The 18815-nt window shown below is 41.4% G+C and overlaps 1 protein-coding gene across 2 annotated transcripts in view; it reads right to left on the reverse strand.

Annotated features, from left to right (window-relative positions):
• The window catches only part of SORCS3 (sortilin related VPS10 domain containing receptor 3), a 262549-nt gene that overhangs the window by 115117 nt on the left and 128617 nt on the right, over positions 1-18815 (reverse strand). Inside the window, exons 1-3 of one of the 2 annotated variants that reach the window (XM_059476919.1) lie at positions 9992-10011; positions 8830-8962; positions 4247-4405 (exon numbers count right to left, since the gene is read on the reverse strand). In XM_059476919.1, coding sequence (XP_059332902.1) covers positions 4247-4402 — 156 coding nt within the window. In that variant the 5' untranslated portion in view covers positions 4403-4405; positions 8830-8962; positions 9992-10011. Of the gene's footprint in view, positions 1-4246; positions 4406-8829; positions 8963-9991; positions 10012-18815 lie in introns of those variants that run through there. The other variant, XM_059476918.1, reaches the window with a different exon arrangement.

An 18815-nucleotide genomic window follows, 5' to 3' on the forward strand; every position in this document is an offset into this window, starting at 1 on the left:
TCAGGTTCATCATTCTCATTAATTTCCAAGTTGACTACAGCTTGCTTAAAACAGTACATTATTATTATTTTTAATTGAAAGAAAACTAATAAGAAAAATATTAATCTGAAATGCTTATTTTAATCTAAAATATGAAATTAATTTTTCCAACTTGTTTACACATTTACAGTTACAAGAGGATGGATTAGATCTTCCATTAATAGTTTCTGCTGCTGGGAGTCAAATTATATGTACTTGATTTGTTTTCAGAATAACATTTGCGTTTTTAAATCTGTCACTAAAGAAGTCATTAAAATAGACTTTAAGGGTCAAACACACTTTGAAAACTTAGAGAGGTGGGAAAATATGATGTCTCACTGTAGCAGTGTCTGCACTACAGAGCAAAGAGCAAGTCACCTTCCTTGTCACAGTATCAGTGGATGAATATTACCCGCAGGTTGCAGGCTAATGATAAACTTTTTATTTTATTGCCCTCTCATGCATCAAGACAGAAGTATTTCAGAGCAGTTTTATCCCCAAAAAATGGACATATGAACTGAGAAAGCAAGAACTATTTGATGCAGCTCCACCCGTTTTGTACCAGGCAACTTCATGCTGCTTTGCAGGAAAATGAGCACAAAAACAAAGGGCACAGGAGCAGAACTAGGCTGGAGTTGGACAATTAGCCCCTGCCAGCATGGCATCCCTTTGGATAGCCTCCTCACAGCTGTGAGCACCACTGCAGCCTCTCTAGACACTTATTTTAGAAGCTCTTGGTCTCTCTTTTCTGGTGAGCAGCAGAGAGATGAAATGAGTATTGCCATTAGCACCGTCCCATAACCACATCTAGGAGAGAAGGCATAGTAGAGTGGGAAGCTGTGAGATCCAGATCTGCTTTCTAGAGAAAAAGGCGAACAACCACAACAATCTTACGAAGATGCAAAAGATATGATGAATATTCTCAAGTATATGGGACTTAAATCCTAAAAGCCTCTTTATTCTTGCATTGGCCTAACCTAAGAAAAGGACAGGGCTGACCTCTGGTTCCCACTCGACTGTGGCAGTGCCGCTGTTTCCAGACCTGCACGAATGCATCACACTGACCTCTCAGAGACTCCAGCTGGGGATTTCCCATGGCACTGCTGTCACACTCCACGAGCACTGCCCATTACCTCAGCATCAGCCATGACTGCAGTGAAGCTGGTGATCCTGACTCACAGTGACAGCTCTTTCACAGCTCTTACTAACCCAAGACATGGCTCAGCACAATCTATACCTCAGTCGTGTTAAGCGAACATTTCAGCTGGGAAAAGCACTGCTCCATGGCTCCATTCTAGGACCCACATTGAACCAGCACTTCAGGCCATCCTTCTGACCAGTGAAGGAAAGCATGAGTGGCCTTGAATGCAAAGGCAGACATAAAGGAAAAGCCTGAACTTGGCTTTGCTCCATTTCCACTTGACCAACAAGCCACAGACCAACTCATCTTTGCTCTTACACTTCGAACAATTTTATTCGGTTTCTGGGATGAAATGGAAGCAGATTCAGGGCGTTTCTAGTTCAGTTCATTTTTCTTGTCTTTTTCCTGGGCAGAAGACAGCAGCTGAGGTGTGCACACAGATGTATTTGTTCGAAAGAGCAGAAGCAAAAATGCTCCTGGCCTGCTATTGCTGCACTGGATATGGGGAGCATTAGTAGCAGCTCACAGTCAATCATGTGCCTCCCTTGTATTTTTATTTCTCCCTCCAATGACTAACATCACAAAAAGATTACAAAGCTCTGCAAATAGAAATACAGTGCTTCATCCCAACAGCAGATGCTCAGCACTCACTGCAGATGGATCTCTTTGCCAAGGCATGCTCAGGATGTGTCATCTGGCTTCTCACATACATGACTACCTCATCAGATGCCTGTTTCTTCCAAGCCTGTCTATATAAACACCAGGATCATGCAAATTATTACCTCCAGTTTAAAAGTAGCATCAAGACATTTTGTGACATCAAATAAATAGATTGGTCTTTCCAGCCTCTTTCAAAATCCCTGTTACACTGATCCTCTGATTGCAGAAAAATATTTGACATTTGACTAACCCCTTCATACAGTAAAGACTTGATACTATTAAAGGAGTGTGTTTACAATAGCTTTGTTCTTGCACATGTCACTCAAGAATCATTAGCAGCACAGCAGTAAAACACCTGGTGCCTGCCACAGCATTCTTTTAGCAAGTGGGAAGCGGAGCAATAGGAAATTATTTGATTATATTCTCAGTAACTGGTTTGGTAAAATCTTGCACTAGCCTTCCAAAGGAAATTCTCAAATAGAGAGGCACAGCATTTTAGCTATATTGTTCCTATAGCTAGGATGTGAGACTGACTAGTTTAGAAATTTTCCAGAATAACTGCAGAAATTGAAAATCCCATCCAGAACACACCCTCACATCTGACCGGTTAACACATGTGTTTGGTTTGTGTGGAAAGGTTTTCATAGCAGGGAGGGGGATACAGGGGTTGCTTCCATGAAAAGCTGCAAGAAGCTGTCCAAGAAAGCAAACACCAGCCAGCTCTGAGATGGACCCACTGCTGGCTCAGGTCACACCCATCAGTGACAGTGGTAACACCTCTGAGATAACTTAGTCATGAAGTGAGGGGAAGAAACAAATTCAGCTACACAGAAACAAATTCTGAAAGCTTCAGCCAGAGAGGAGTGAGAATATATGAAAGAAAAAGCACTGCAAACACCAAGGTCGGTGAAAAAGGAGGGGAGGAGTGTCCCAGGTGCTGGAGCAGGGATTCCCCTGCAGCCCACAGTGAAAGCCATGGTGAGGCAGGCTGACCCCTTGACCCATGGCAGGACAGGTGAAGGTGAGCCCACAGGAGACCCATATTGGAAGAATCTGTTCCTGAAGCCTTCATCCTATGAAAAGATCCACAGTGAGGCAATTCATGAAGAACTGCAGCCTGTGGAAAGGACTCACATTGGAAAGGTTTGTGGAGAGCTCCTCCTGTGGGAGGGGCACCATGCTGGAGCAGGGAAAGGGTGTGAGGAGTTCTCCCCTGAGGAGGAAGAAGAGCCAGAGACAACATGTGATGAATTGACCACAGCCCCCATGTCCTGTCCCACTCTGCTGCTGGGATGCAGAAAAAAGAGAAAATTGTGAGAAAAGTTGAGCCCAGGAAGAAGGGAGTGGTAGAAAGGTACTTTAAGATTTAGTTTTTACTTCTCATTACTCTATTCTTATTTAAAAGAGTAGGGTGTAAAGGGATAAAGTATAGTAGAGTATTGATAAGTAATAAATTCAATTAATTTCCCCAGCTGAATGTGATTTTCCCAGGATGGTAATTGCTGAGTGAGCTCTCCCTGCCTTTATTTCGACCCACAGACCTTTGATTATATTTTCTGCCCCTGTCCAGCTGAGGAGGGGAGTGACCAAGTGGCCTTGATGGACACCTGGCACCTAGCCAGGGTCAGCCCACCACAGTGAGGAAAACTTAGTGGTTATTCAGCATGTTTTTGCTTTTCAGAGTCTTGGGATGACAGAAACATAAGAAGGGAAAGATAAAAGCTTGGCAAGTTTAAAACTTTGTAGAATTTGTAACTTGACCATCCTGTCTATGTCTCAGCTTTGGGCTGTAGTGGGGACTGCTGCTCCAGACCTGAAGCACACATCTCCTCACCACAGCACTTTGCTACCACGCTGCACCTGCTCTGCTCAGCACCTTTCACATAGCACTCATCTGTTTGAGAGCAAACCTGCTAAGGACAAAGTAACAGACTGGAGATTTCTCACTCACAGAAGGCATTGCAAAGAGGCTTAAAAGTGGCACAGAGGAGTTTGTCATCTGTTGCTGCTCCCTGACCTCCAGTTTGCAAGCAGAATGAGCACCCCTCAAGGCTCAACAGCCAGCTGTTACAGACCAGCTCAGCCTGAGTGCTCCATCCTCAGGGACAGCACAGAAATCAGCGCCTACCAATCAATAGATTTTTAGAGCAGCTCCATGTGTCATGTCAAATCTCTAATTCTTTTCATCTTTCATAGTATCACCACTACTGAAGTTTCCACACCCATCATGATCACTCTAATACTCAGCTGCTTTTAGCAAACTGGCTTTGGAGTCACTGCATGGCTTTTGAGCACATTTAAACCTGCAAAGTGAGAACAGCAAAGCACACTATAAATTCTTCATCATCTCTGAGAAGGAGCAGTTCTAGACAATATCCCCTTCAACTCCTGGCTCAAAATCATTGAAACATTAAATCAGTTGCTTACCTTTTGATCCAGACTGTAGGCCAAGATCCACTCCTCCTGCTTGGGGTGGAAGAGCAAGCTCTGGATATAGAAGTTCAAACGGTACTTCTGATAAGTAGCTCCTTCATCAGAGCTGATGAGGATGCTGCTCTCAACCTCTGGATCACTAAGAAGCATGATCTAAATAGAAAAATGGAGGGAAAGTGTTAATGAAAAAGTGAAAGTGAACATAATTTAAGAGTGAGGTCACACAGCACTGACTCCTATCAGATGTATTCAGAACATCACTCAAGAGTATAACATCCCATAGAATTAGGATGGGTTTTTATTATTTCAGTTTCATTTCCTTTGGCAACTCATTTGCTGATTTGATTCATTTTTTTTTTTCATTTTATCCAGATAAATTCAGAAAGATCAGTAAGAAAGAAAAATTTTATGTACCAACGTTGATTTTGCTTGCATATAGGAACTTCAGGCAGCAACACCAGGCTTTCCTGGACCATATCTGTCTACCACTTCTCCCACCCCATGTGGAATTCTCTCTCCAAAAGTAAGCAACAGAGCATTCCTGAGATTTAAGGCTCATTACCTGGCAGCTTGCAGTGCTATGAATGAGAGCATCACCTCCATGGAAACACAGAATGCCTTCCTGGATCAGCTGCTGGCAGCTGGGTATAGTTCACATGCACATGGGCAAACACTGACACCATTTCATATATCACACTCCCAATTTGTAGAGTAAGAGACATTCATTCAGTCAGTGAAAACATAATTTTCCCCAAGCACAGGAAAGTGCGCAACCTCAATTTTTATAGGGAGGAAAACACTTCTGAGTCTCTAATTTTAATTAGAAAATTATTATCAATATTTTAAAATGGGTTGATTCCACACTATCAGATGGCAAGCTCTACATAAACGTTAGCAGGAAAAATGTTGTGGAAACATTAATACCATCTTATTAACATCTGGAGAAAACGACTTCACATTAAAGCAAATACCAGTACCATAAAATAAAGGCAAACAGTGGGAAATAAATTAGAGCTGTTCTAAACACAGCAGGTTGTTGATAGAGCAGCTGAATCAAATATAGAAACTGTCTTTCAGCAGGAAAACAGATCTAGGAATGGCCTTTTCGACCTCACTGCAGAATGATCATCTAGCTGACATCCACCGCAGTTTTGGGTTTTGTCCACATTGACTTCTCTTATCCACCTTCACAGAGCTCCAACTTCAAGACTACAATAGGGAAATACATTAATTTTGACAGCAAAAATCAGTTTCAAGGAATGGTAAAACCCTTGGTATGTTAGGCCTTCATCAAGCAAAAAATTTCAGTGCTTGTTTAATCTTAAGTACTTCATTAGCTCCATGAAGTCACCAAGGGAAAGGGACTACAACGTAAATGGCTTCTGATCCTGTCCATTAAGGAATGAAAAGCTGAACTAGAAGTGAAAGTTTTCCCAGAATGAAGCCAACTGTATGAATCCAGCTTGATGTCAAAGCACCTTCAACATCCCTCACATCCATCACTTACCAGCCCCAAAATCAATCCCTAGCCATTCCCACAGGAAGCCACAAGATAAATCCTGAAGAAGTGCACTTGCATTGTGCTCCAGTTCATGGTCTGGGGAACGAGAAGTGTTCCCCACACGCAAATGATTTCCTGGGAATTAGCCTGAGAAGAGACCTCCAAGATCTCCACTCTAAAGGATGTTTTGGTACATTCATTCTTTCTAATCTGATCAAAATATCAATTTCATTATGTCCCAAACAATAACAATTTCACAACTATTTGAAGATATTATTTTCTATCACTTTTGAATTAGACTGCAAAGACATTTTATACTTCTGTTCACCTAAAGCATATTGCCTATGCCAGAGAACTATAACATAGTTTAGTAAAAATCACTTGCTTATATGGAATGGAAAAAGGATGTAGGCCTGGCCATTTAAGAAGACAATCCAGAGAGATCTTACATTTAAAATAAAGGATACTTCAGGAATAAAAACATTTTCCACCTGATGTAATAGAGGATTACATAGTTAATAATGCTGTATATTAAAAGCTTACTGCTGGAGTTCTGTCCTCAAATAAGGAGCACAAGACTGTGCAAGGACCTGAAGTGGTACACACACAAAACATCCTCTCTGCCCTTTCACACATGATCTGCAGCACTTCAGTGCATAGTGCAAGAAATGGTCATTTGAGACAACAAAGGCAGTATTTCCACCAGATGGTCGACAAATCTGGCCCATTTGTTCTTCTGGATGCGTAACAGTGTCAGAAGATCAGATAATAAAACCACCAAGCTAGGAAAGGTGGAAGAACCTAACAACAGTCACATCTGGAGATGACATCACATAAATCATGCCCTGTGCCTTCACCCAATTTCCACATCCACTCTCCATTCTTCAAATGGAGAAATGAACACCCAACATCTCTGCTGCCATCCATCCTCCCAGGAAAGGCTGCTCCTACACAGAGCAGGATGGAAAGGCAGGAGGCTCAATCAGAGTGAAAAACAAAAGCTCAGCACCAGCCATGCAGCTCAGACTGGCACAGGTTTGTTACATGGCACACAGAGAAAGAAAAGTGACAGACTCTGGCTTTTCTTTTTTTATTGTTTCTCCTTTTTCTTCTGGAAGCTATAGGGGGAGGGAACTTTCAGCCTTCTCATTATGGGACCAGGAGGAAGCATCTACCCCACTAGTGATTTAGATTAATCACTTTTCATTAAGAGACAATAAACAAACTCCAGTCAGAATGAGCATTTCTGCCAGCATCCTGTGTTGCCATTTATAATTGCCATAAGGAATAGCAAAGGAGAACCAGAGAGTTGTCAAATGTAATTTATAAGGGTTTAAGATCTAATCATTTTCTATAATATTAAATTAAATGGCAGCCTTTATTTAAATGAAGATTACATTTGGTCTTTCTACATTCTAGATTATTTATATATACATCCATGTATAAAACGTTGCTTTTTTCTCTAGTTTAGGTGGAGAGGGGAAAGGCAGGCAGGACTGGTTACTGCCAAGGGTATATCCTTGAAAACATACTTTCCCTGACCTTCAAAATCCAGTGAACAATGAATGGCAAGCACCAGACAAACAAAACAGGCTGAAAATCAGACTAAAATTCAGAGAATTCCTTAGGAATGGATGCAGAGGAAGAGAGCTGTCTGGGACATGGTGCATCTCCTTTAAAGCAGGAGCTTTGGGGACAGTGAGGACACCAACAGAGCTGTTCTGAATGAACTCCAGGTGGGCAGAAGGCCAGACACCAGTGAGACAACACAGGAAATGATGGTATGGAGAGATTACCTGGCAAGAACATTACCTACACTATATGGACTGAGATCTTCAGTACATGAGCAGGAAACATATCCAGCTCTGAGCACTTCAAGGGGATTCACCCCAGGGAATAAACAGCACAAGCTGCAGGCAGAAGAACAAGGAGGGCATGATGCATGTTATACCTGTGCCTGCCATATTGTGTTTGGTACAGAAAACACAGCAGTAGTTAAGAGTCACTCAGATTTGTTGGAGAGTGTGTAAGACCCTTAAAGGAGCTCAAATGCAGAAGTAGGTAGGAAGGAAAGTGGCACCATATTGCAGCACAAATCCTCTAAAAAAGTCATGCCCTCTGATGGGGCTAAAATAATAAAAACTAGGATAAGATTTGTAACTGGGAACATGAGTTCCCACTAGCCAGATCAAAATACCAGATAGGTTCCTGGGTTAATGCACACACCTTCCATGGTACTGCTTTCATATGGGTTATGGGCAGGTGGATGAGTTAAGATGGTGCCACGCTTCTCTTTTTCTGTAGCCCGGCACAAAGAGAGCCATGATGTGGGATACAGAACTGTGCAGTAATGGGGCAGCACACCTCTCACAGGCACAATGCTACAACATGCCCAGACAGGCATGGGGATACACATGAGCACAGAAATCACAATGGAATGTGTTTTGTACGCAGCTGAATTAGTTAAAAAACAGCCACTGGACCACAAAAAACTCAAAACAACATGCCACATAAGTGGCATTTTTATTAATATTAGCTTTCAATGAAGCCTTTTATTTTTCTCAACGAACATAAATTTTCACTGTAAATTACCAAAGCGCATCTCCCTAAATCAGCACAGACCAGTTTTATAGGTGCAATAATCTGTAGCAATAGTACCACTGAGCTACATTAGCAAAGAAACACCAGAGAGTTGTCAAATGAATAAAGAAGACAGGTTCAAATAAATGTCTTTTGTTCTGAGAAATAGATAGACAACATTAAACTTTTGTGTACTGCCCCTGATGCTCCACTTTAATGCACTTTTCATACACTGTTCTTTTCAGAGGTCCTTGTCACATTCACCTATGTAAAAGGCTATTCTTAAAAAAACATAAACAAAGCAGTTAAAAAAATAAACAAAACCAACAGGACACCTACAAACCACGCAAGCCTCCACAGCTTCAAAAGAAACCCAGTTCCTTAGCAAAATATTAGAATTTACTCTGTAGCACGGGATTATCCTCTCCTACAACTGAAAAGACAGTCTTGCCACAAACACTTCTGCAAATACAGAAAGTTGAAATTTAGTGCTTACAGGTTCATGGGGATTTCCATATTGAATGTGCTCAGCTTAAAAGTGAAAAGGTTTTTTTGGGGTTTTTTAGGCCTCCTTCCACTAGGCCCTCAACTCAGAAACACTTCAGATTCTTCCTAAAGCCTGGCCACACCTACAACATCAATGAAAAAACAAATCAGATTCTAAAAAAGAAAAATGTTTCATTTGATTTAAAACATTTAATGGGTTGTATTGTCCCATGTCTCCTTCCCAAAAAGCTTCACAGTAGCTTTGAGTTTAAAAAGCCAAAATGTCTCAACAATTTATACTGAAAGACCAATGAAAGTGGAGGATTTTTGCTTTGTTTAGATTTTTTATGTCCTTTCCTCCTTTCAAAAATTTTGAGAAATCAAAATTCAGTGACATTTAAAGGCTTAAAGATGCAAAAGTTGTTTTCTTTCTTCAAAACACCAGTCCATCACAAGTTAAATAAGAACAGTTTGGACCTCTCTTATGGGAAGAGTAATTTTCTACATTGAAGCATTTTAGATTACATGTTTGACCACCTGAAATTTCTCACTGGCAAATACTTGATTATTCATTTCCCTCACATTCCTTCTCTCTCCAACATTATTACTGCAATTACTTGCCCTGCAAGCTAAAAGATGCTCTCAGAGGTCTGATCACAACCCAAATCTCCTAGAACACGTCTACACAGTATATCTAAATCCCTTCCCTGCCATTCCCATGGAGGACAAGTGCAACTCATTGCAAAGAAAATCTCATCCTTTTTCCCCCTCTTTCATCACTACATGCCATTTCAACTAAAAAAAATTCAGTTAAATTAAATCAGCCCAATTCCCTCTGAAACTAAAAAGTGCTAAGGTACCACAAGTAACTGTCTGCTTACCAGCAAAAGTAACACCCATATAAATCAGCTGAGCTAAAGCTGTCTTTGAATGATTTGCACTAGTTTAGAAAGAGGGTTTCTAGAAAGCACACCTTAACTTTATACAAACTTCCACAGACATTCAGAGATGGCTAAATACCTGCTCACTGCCCTGTAGATATGTTGATCTCTAATCAGGGGGAAATGAAAGCAACGTTTTCTGGTCACCAAACATATCAGTCAGACAGGAAAAAATGGGACATGTCACTGATAAAAATCTGCTCTAGAGAGAAATCCTGTGTATTTACATACAAGTAAAGATATTCGTTCCATCATTCAGGGATCAGCAGCTGTGACAAGAGGGACATCTGCTCTCTGGGAAGCAAAAAAAGACATGCATGAAGAGGGCAACAGCTTTTATATAATTACTTACTTTGTGTGCCAAAAGGAAAATGCTCATTGCAAACTTTTGTGTTACAGAGTAGCCCAGATCTGGGACTCCTTCTTCCTTCACATGCCTCAAAAACTTCCTTCATGTTAAGGATAACCCATGGGCATCAATCAAGCAGTAAAGGGGCATTGAGCTTTCATAAGAGACAAATTGTCTGGACCTACCCCATTTCAGTTTCTTGTAACTTCACTTCTTATTGCCCGAAATTTAACATTAATGGCAGATCTAATTAATGAATATAGCACCAGATCACCAACTCTCAGAACCATAGTGCTGTAATCTTAAAGGATGAAGTGCACTGCACTGACTTTACAGGGGTTTATGAAGCATGTGTTATAAAAGTACCTCAACCATAAGGCTTTTATACCTTGGCACTCACTTCAATACAATCCCATAAAACCCAAGCAATCTTTAAGTGTTAAAGGTGACTTTCACTACTGTATTTATTATTGGATAATGAAAAATGACTCAGACACCCATAGAAGCTCAGCAATGAAATAAGAGTTTCCTCAGACTTTTGCATTGGGTCTGCATTATATGTACCGTGACCAAAGAACCCAATGGCTCTCTCAAGACATTTTAGACACTTCACACTAACCTCCCTCCAGAACTTCCTTCCCATCAGGAATTCTTTGTAATTACAAAACAACTTCTAGTCTGCAGAATCACATTGCTTGCCAGAGAACTTTTCAGACCTCAATAGCTGTTTCTGTAAGGATTCAACCCCTCTGGAGGACCTGTTCCATGGACTGCTGCAGCTGTGCCAGAAACTGAGAGCTCTCTAATCCACCAAACTGGTTTGAGAAGAGAGCAACCTCATGAAATCTGCAATTACCCACACATGGGTTCCCCACCTTTGCAGCACTGAGACAGAATGGTCAGAGTACATGATGTTGTTCACGTGACACACAGTTTCATTGTCTCTGCAGAATGTTTTGTCTTTCGTAGAGGGTACATAAAAGAAGAGAAACATTATCAGAAATAAAATAATAAATTGTGACATGAAAAAAATTCTTTAACATAAAACAGCAGGGTTTTTGAAACAAAAATGAGCAGTGCTGGAGTGCATCAAATGAGTACCAGCAGTACCTTGCCTTCTCTGAGGAGATGCACATCAGCCTACCACACTTGTTTACAGGCAATAATCCTGGTTAATCTTTTGTTGCCTTCTATTGTCTCTTATATCCAATTATACCCAGACTAAAATTTCAATTAACTGTTCATATTGGTACAAAATTGCAAGAGGCTTTTGGCACTTCAGCCATACCTGCCATAAATTGCAATACCAAAACAAAACACTTCAGAGAGTTCCAAGCTCACGCAATCCCTTCCCTATGGAGAGGGCACTCCAATTTAATCACCACCTCCAGCACCTGTGCAAGAGCACAGATGCACCATGCAAGAAGCCCTGAGGATCAGGAGCAAATTAAGGTTAAATTGCATATAAAGTAAGAGCTCTTCAAGGAAAACCACTCTGCCATCCTCACTGGCAGGTGGGAAATGAAAATCTATCATGGCTGTAAGACTTAGGCAAAACTCTGAGCTGGGAAAAGAACACAGATACTCCAAGGCTGCCATCTGAACCTGCCCACAATGCCAAATCCCAGGCTGGATCCAATTTGCATGCACAAGAGTGAAATAAACCATGATAACAGAACTAACAAAGCAGAGCATCTTATCTTTGTTTTGCTGCTGAACGGGTCAGAACAACATGTCTCCCCTCTTTCTCTCGCCTTTTTGGCACTGGACACATGTACTTTTCACTTTTAATTACAAGGCACAGCAAGCATTTGCTTGTTAAATTTCAGGTGCCAGTGGGGATGGAAGCCATCCAAAAAGCATGTGCTTGACCTGGCAAAAAGTGACTGACTGGCAACAGCCAGCCACATGCTCGGCTGTAAAACCTTTTCATTGTCACAGCAAGGCAGCCTTTATCCAAGGTTACTCCAGCCCATTATATTCTTGTTTCAGCTGCACATTCTCCAGCTCCCCACAGATCAGGGGAGCAAAGTCCTCTGCCACGGTATTCCCACCTGCCTGGGGCCACTGCAGGGCTGTCCAGCTAATCTGCCAAAGGCTTTTCTGTGTCACAGCACGTTCATGCAGAGTTCTGCTCCACAAACTGCCAAATGGGTGACAAGCATCACCACTGGATTTCTACATCCAGTTTGACCAGCACTTCTACTAATGGGTCTGAACCTTCCAATAGAAGAAACCCCCAATGGAGATCTTAGGCACCAGCCAGAGCTTCCTCACAAATACAAGGCTTCTGAGCTATATTATTATATTGCTCCAGAGTCTGGTATTTGTGCATAGCATAGCTCTGCATGATGCCTTTTTACTCTTCTGGACTCTAGACAGGAAAGCCCCAGTTATTACAATATCTGACACATTGTTTTGTGGTCATCAGCTTTTTTTCTGATGACAGGGAACAGCTCTAATCCCAAACTGTCTTCACAGAAAGGGAAAAGCAGCATTCACTGTTATAATTATATGTTATTTGAGTAAATGCATGGTTGTGCTATTCTCCATACAACTACAAAGTAATTTTCACCATTATGGTAACTTCCCATGTAAGCAGAAATAGTTACAGAAAATAATGTTATCAGTAAGGAGAGGCTGTGTGCTCCACAGCTGCTGGAACTGAGAACATCATTTATATAAAAACACTCCTCTGATTATAGGTCTCACTTGGGAGAACACTTTACATGTGGGTATGAGTTTACTCACAGTAGTTGCCCCATTACAGAAAACAAAAAGATGTGCATGGATAGTTACTCATGGGGGTAAACTTTTGCAGCCTGTATTCAGCAATCTATTTCATTTGAGGACAGTGGAGTGTTTCATGACTCTATAGAAAAATAAAAATCGTGCTTTGTATCTCCCTTGAGGCCATTAAATCTGAATACAATTTTAAATGCATCATTGCTTCTCCTTTGCTTACCCACTTTATTTTTCTGCTTTTTTAGTCAGATTGCAGAGTGAACATAGACAACAGTCAGCTTTATCACTGTTCACATCCAGATGCTTATAATCTATCTCAATTTACTTACTTGGCATCTATTACTCATGTCCCTCACTGTCCCCAGTGTGCTTCTCTTCCTAACATCCCCCCACTGGAGGAAGCTAAGATGACAGGAGAAGGTCTATCCAATTTCTGGATCAAGGCTGAGGCCTGAGTTACAAAACATGATGGCATGGCAGCACTCAGCTCTGAGCTACCACTGAGGCTGCAAGCTCTGCATGCTAACCTGGGTGCCAAAGATTCAGGTGCCAGATAGGTTCAGGACTTAGGTAGAGGATTCCCAACCAGCACCTCACTGGCTTTGACATTTTCTATTATATTTAATAATTAGCTCCCAATGAAACAGTCCTTGCAGGTTTATGGCAGTAGTCTTGTCTGAGCAGGGGAGTGGCTGCCCCAGTGACAGAACCCAGTGGCTGCTACATCCTGTTCCAACTATTCCATCAGGGTCACTGGTACTTCAGAGCCTGGGCAAAATCATGCACTTTCCTTTCTGTATCCCTTCACGCACATATGTGAGCTCTGGACGTTTCTCAAGAAGCAGTGGAAAATGAAACAGAACTGGAAGAGGGGGTAAAAGTTTTATCTCAAACACAACCCTGACACTTTTTTTTTAGATTCAATAGGCAAACATCAGAAAATTACCAAGCTTACTCCATTCTTCCATGCATTTCCAGGTCTTGAGCACAGCATTCCTTGTGTGCACCCCACTGCCCCTCAATCTCTGAGCACACCTGCTCCAGGAGTTTTGCTGCTTTCTTGCAGGGATTTTTAAGGATCATGTTCTCTAACATGGGAAGCTTCCAAGGGAGGAACATTATGAGCTTGTTTTGTCAGCAACAGAGAATTAAAATATTAGAGGGCTCACTGTAAAAGGCAGAACCAATCTCTCCTCAGAGACAGAAGGACTGGTCTAAGAGTTGATTGCCTAGATTTGTAAAAAAACAACAGCCTGAGTTTTCCCTAACTGCATTCTGTGGACCACTTAGAAAACCCCTGTCATTACTTTTGGAGTCAAGCAACATCTGTCTGTATACAATGAAAAAAAGACATCTTAGAACTGAGAGGTGAAGGGCAATGAACTCCCACTAATGAACACAGAAGCCTCAAGCACTCCACAACACAGTGAAATAACTCTCTAAAATCTAGCCCTGCCAAGCTCCATGCTGAAGAAAACTGATTTTAACAGTCACAGAAGTGTTTCCAGGTTTCCCAGTGCTGCTTGAGATAAAATATTTTACAGAGAACTGATAACACCAGAGCTGACATTACAGTTACACTGTAAGAGGCAGATGTGTGTATGCACCACAAACTGAGACTGTGGCCACGTGCCCTGCAGACTCTGCTAATCTAGGCTATTAAAATGAGAATTCACACAGCAATGCTGAGCTTCTCTATTCTTCACTTCATAAAAGAATGAAATAAAAAGATATCTTGCCACTTATTATTGGGCTTGGGGTTGGCAGGGGGTGGGGGGAGGATTTTCCTCAAAGAGAAATAAATAAGTCTTGGTGAACCAACTCCTATCACTAAAGATCAAGGTCAGATCATTATATGGTCTTCAAAAGGACCCACCTTCCCCTTCTCTGAGAGCTGCTCTCCACCCATTCTATTATTTTTCCCTCCTTTTTAATAACAGGATATAGTGACTCACTGTTATTGATTGATTATCCTGCTGTCTGTGAAGCACCATGCCCCTCCTCGTTAATTCAAAACTACCTTATTTTTCATACTTCATAAATTAATATATTATTGGAGCTGCAGCAGTAAATGAGATGGCCATGTTTCAGAGTGTGGTAAGGAGAATGGAGAAAGGAAAAATAGTCTCATAAAATTGCCCTATACCAGAACCTGCAGCTGTGTTCACCCTGCTGACAGGCCATGTGGTTAATACAGACAGCCCTGTACAAGGTGCTGCCTCCTGACAGACCCTCTCCTCCCTCTAACCAAGGCAAGGCACCCTGAAAGCTCACACAGGTCCACTCTGCCACTTCATAAAAGCAATACTCATGCTAGGTGACAAAATTGCAGCTTTCTTTCAGTCGATATCGTAACTCCTGATCCGTCCTTAACACCCCCTATCTAAACTGGAGCAAACCATCTCTGTTCTTCTGACAGCCAGCTCTGGGAATTCTACATCTGAATGTGGATGGCACCCCTGCAGTTTTACCCCATTTCTGGTCTTTATGACCTTGTAACATCCCTAAGTCTCCATGACTGGAGCAATACAAGGTGAAGCAGGCAGAGAGTGCAACAGGAGACAGGGACTGAATTTTAGGAAGGCAGACAAAGCAGCCCTGTCACAGACATGCACCAGGGTGCTGCCAAGCTTATCACTCTTGCCTGGTAACTGTCCTTTTGCTCCAAAAATTTTTGCAATTTGGAATATAGAGGTACAGAGGTGCAAAATACAGATGAGTAATGGTACACAAATCCTAACTTAAGCTTTGTGATACATGAACTTCTTTTCCTTCACAAACACTGAAAGAATGGCTTTCATTGTAAATGGCAGTTTCTATTTATACCTATTTTCTAACCCTCTTCCCTTCAGCCCCATTAAATAATGCCATATGGGAGTATTTTGTTAATTATCACAATTGCATTTAATTTTAGAAACAGCTGATGAGCACTGTGTGTAGTTCAGTGGGTACGAGGATTTTTTTTTTTCTGTTTGTTTTTAAATGTATTTGCTTCTTCAGAGAACTAACTGAAAGAAACACCAGGAATCCCCAGTTTTCACATTCATGAATTCCAAGGCACAGTCTTCTCTGGAGGGCAACAAACACATTGCACCTGTTTAAGAAAGGGGAAAACTTTCACTGGGGGTCTCTCAATTTTGGGTTCCAATTATGTGTTTTCTGTACTGGAAAATGGTCATCTCCCAGGCCGCAGATGTTGCACAACCTCTGTTTTTCTCTATGATTTCTGTGAAGCCAGAAACAGTAAAGTTAAAACCTGCAAACCAACAGATTTTGTTCTTTCATCAGGGACATGATCCTCCAGGCCAGGTCATTTCCAGTGGGGCATCTGGCATGGCAGGCCCACAGTCCCTGACTGCAGGAGAGCAAAAAATTCTCACAAGAGCATCTTGAATACAAAGATTCACAAAGATACAAAGGAGGCACAATTTCCAAATATATTCATAATAATAATTTTAAAAAACCAAAATACACACACACAAAAGACACAACAGAAAAAAACAACTACTAAAATACCAACTTGGACATACTGAAAAAGATTTAAGAGTATTTGTGCCTTTATATCTCCATGTTTTCCAGGCATTGATCTTGAACCATGTTCAAAACACTAATAAACCAAGTCATCCAGCATCAGGAAACTATATACCTTAGGAAAGGTCAGAGAAACCTACTCTGAAAATGGCTGAACTTACTGAACTTACTCTGACTTTGCTGAATTCAAACTAGAAAACAGAAAACACTCCAAAACAAGAAATTCCTAAAGTCCTCTTTCTGAAATACTACAAAGTCTGTAATCCAGGATTTCTTTCACACAGCTGCAGGCCACTGTTCTGCAAACATTTACAAAAATGATCTCTTTTCTCAGGTGCCAAATTCAAGCTGAATTAATTGGACAAGTAGAGAGAATCCCATGTACAACAGCTCACAAGACTGCACCTTGTAAATAAAACACATCATGTCACACATCCTCTCACTCTTCCATAGATGTTGTGGGTGACCTTGAGGAAATCATCTTTGCAACACCAGTAAGTGAAGAAAAATATTACTTCTTCATTCACATTTTATTCCTCTATTTAAATTTTCAGTTCTGGAGACAGTGTGACTGTCCCTGAATTGTATTTACAAGAAGGATACAGTGAGGTGTTATCCCCATCACAGCCACATTTGTACAACTCACTGGTACAACCAGAGTAGGCAAACCTGAGCTCAGCTAAGCCAGGTACTGTGTTTCACAGCTTTCCTGTCTGCCCACAGCAACCCTGGACTGGGTGACATGGATTTTGGAGCTCTGAGAAACACAGGAACATCATATACAGCTCAGTGGGTACAGAGAAGGAGTGCTCAGAGAATTTTACAGCAGCATTTGCAGGTCAGGTAGTTTAGTCCCTGTTAATAGCAGTGGCAAAATCAAGAGCTGTTTAGTGACTGTATTCCATTAGGCTGAAGGGAAAGATTAGGGATAAAAGACAGTAGAAAGGGCTTCTTCCATCACTCCTGCCCTGTGGCTCTAACTCTACCCCACTGCCTTTCAGTTATAAATACATTCTCAGATCACATCACCAAGTGCCAGTTTGCAGCACAGACCCTTGACCACGGTGTCAGCACAATGAGGAAAAAGGGTCCAAGGAAACCTTCCATCTTCCTAAAGCCCAAATGGCTTTAGGATATTCCAGAGCTCAGTTCCTCACCAATAGCTTGGGATGCAGTCTAGGGAAAAAGCAGCAGATGATGAATGGGAGCTGTGGCTAAGCATGGCAGCTCAGTTCAGGTTGGGCTAGGAAGCCTCAGGTATGTGCTGGAATCTCTGTCTCATCAACCTATCACAGGTTTGATGAGTAAGGAGAAAACAAAATGCTACAGAATTCCCTTTGGGAGCATGTGAACTAAGAACTGAAGGCAAAACAAAAATAAGTTTGAATTGTGGTTCTGCCCTGAGGCTCCAATCATAGCTGAGGAATTCCCTCTGGAGATACAGGAGACCAGGACACATTTTGCTCTCAGTGACCTCTCCAAGTGAGCAAGAAGAAATAAAGGGGAGGTCAAAGTGACTTGTGCTCATTTTGGGATCTCCAGTTTCTGTAAAGGAAGGTGTCACTCCCAATATTCTAGCTACTCACCAGTCAAGTAAATGCATTCCTCTGCAATTACAGTAGTACAGACAATTAATTTTTTCCTTCATTAACACAAACAGCAACACAGTATTGCTCCCTGCCAGCTCATAAACAGTTGCTGCACTTCAGCCCCCAAGAAACTGCACAGACACAAACAAATCTAATTAGATTTATCTTTCAGAAATTCTTACTCTCTAAATACCTCTGAACATTTCTCCTGACAGGCCAAATTCAGAGGCCTGGTGAGGTATGAGAGGTGCAGCATGACTTTGGCTTTTACAGCTTCAGTGATTTGTGCTGCCCCTCCATTTTGGTTCTGTGACAACTAAGAAACTAGTCTGAAAAGCCATTTTCCCAAAGCTCTTCAACTGAGCACCATAACTTCATTCCTGCTTTATTCTGTTTGCAACTACTGTTCAAACAGCTTAGCTGGAAGCTCTACCTTTAAATAAAACCTAAAATACTTCAATTCTGGTATAAGGGAAAAATGGGGGGAGTCCTCATTTCATTCACTGCACCTGGGTGATGCTTCTGTTCAGCATAAAAGGCTACAGACCTTTTAATTCTTAAAGTCATCACCTGCAACAATGATTGTAATACCTCAGGGGAAAAGCTAAAAACAACTGCAGCCAACTGAATTGCAAAGAAAATTCATGAAGGAAGGTATTTCTAAGATATCAGAACTGTCACCTCAGATCTTAAATGCAATCAGGGCCTCCAGTTTATCCACACCTTATCTGAGCAATACTCTATACAGAAAAATGAGGTTGATTTGTCAGAGTTGTTATTCTCTTCCTTTTTCCTCTCTTTCTTTTGCATTCTTTTTAACTCCATCGTCTCCACCTCCACA

Source organism: Ammospiza nelsoni, chromosome 8 (assembly GCF_027579445.1).
Source record: "Ammospiza nelsoni isolate bAmmNel1 chromosome 8, bAmmNel1.pri, whole genome shotgun sequence".
Classification (NCBI taxonomy): domain Eukaryota; kingdom Metazoa; phylum Chordata; class Aves; order Passeriformes; family Passerellidae; genus Ammospiza; species Ammospiza nelsoni.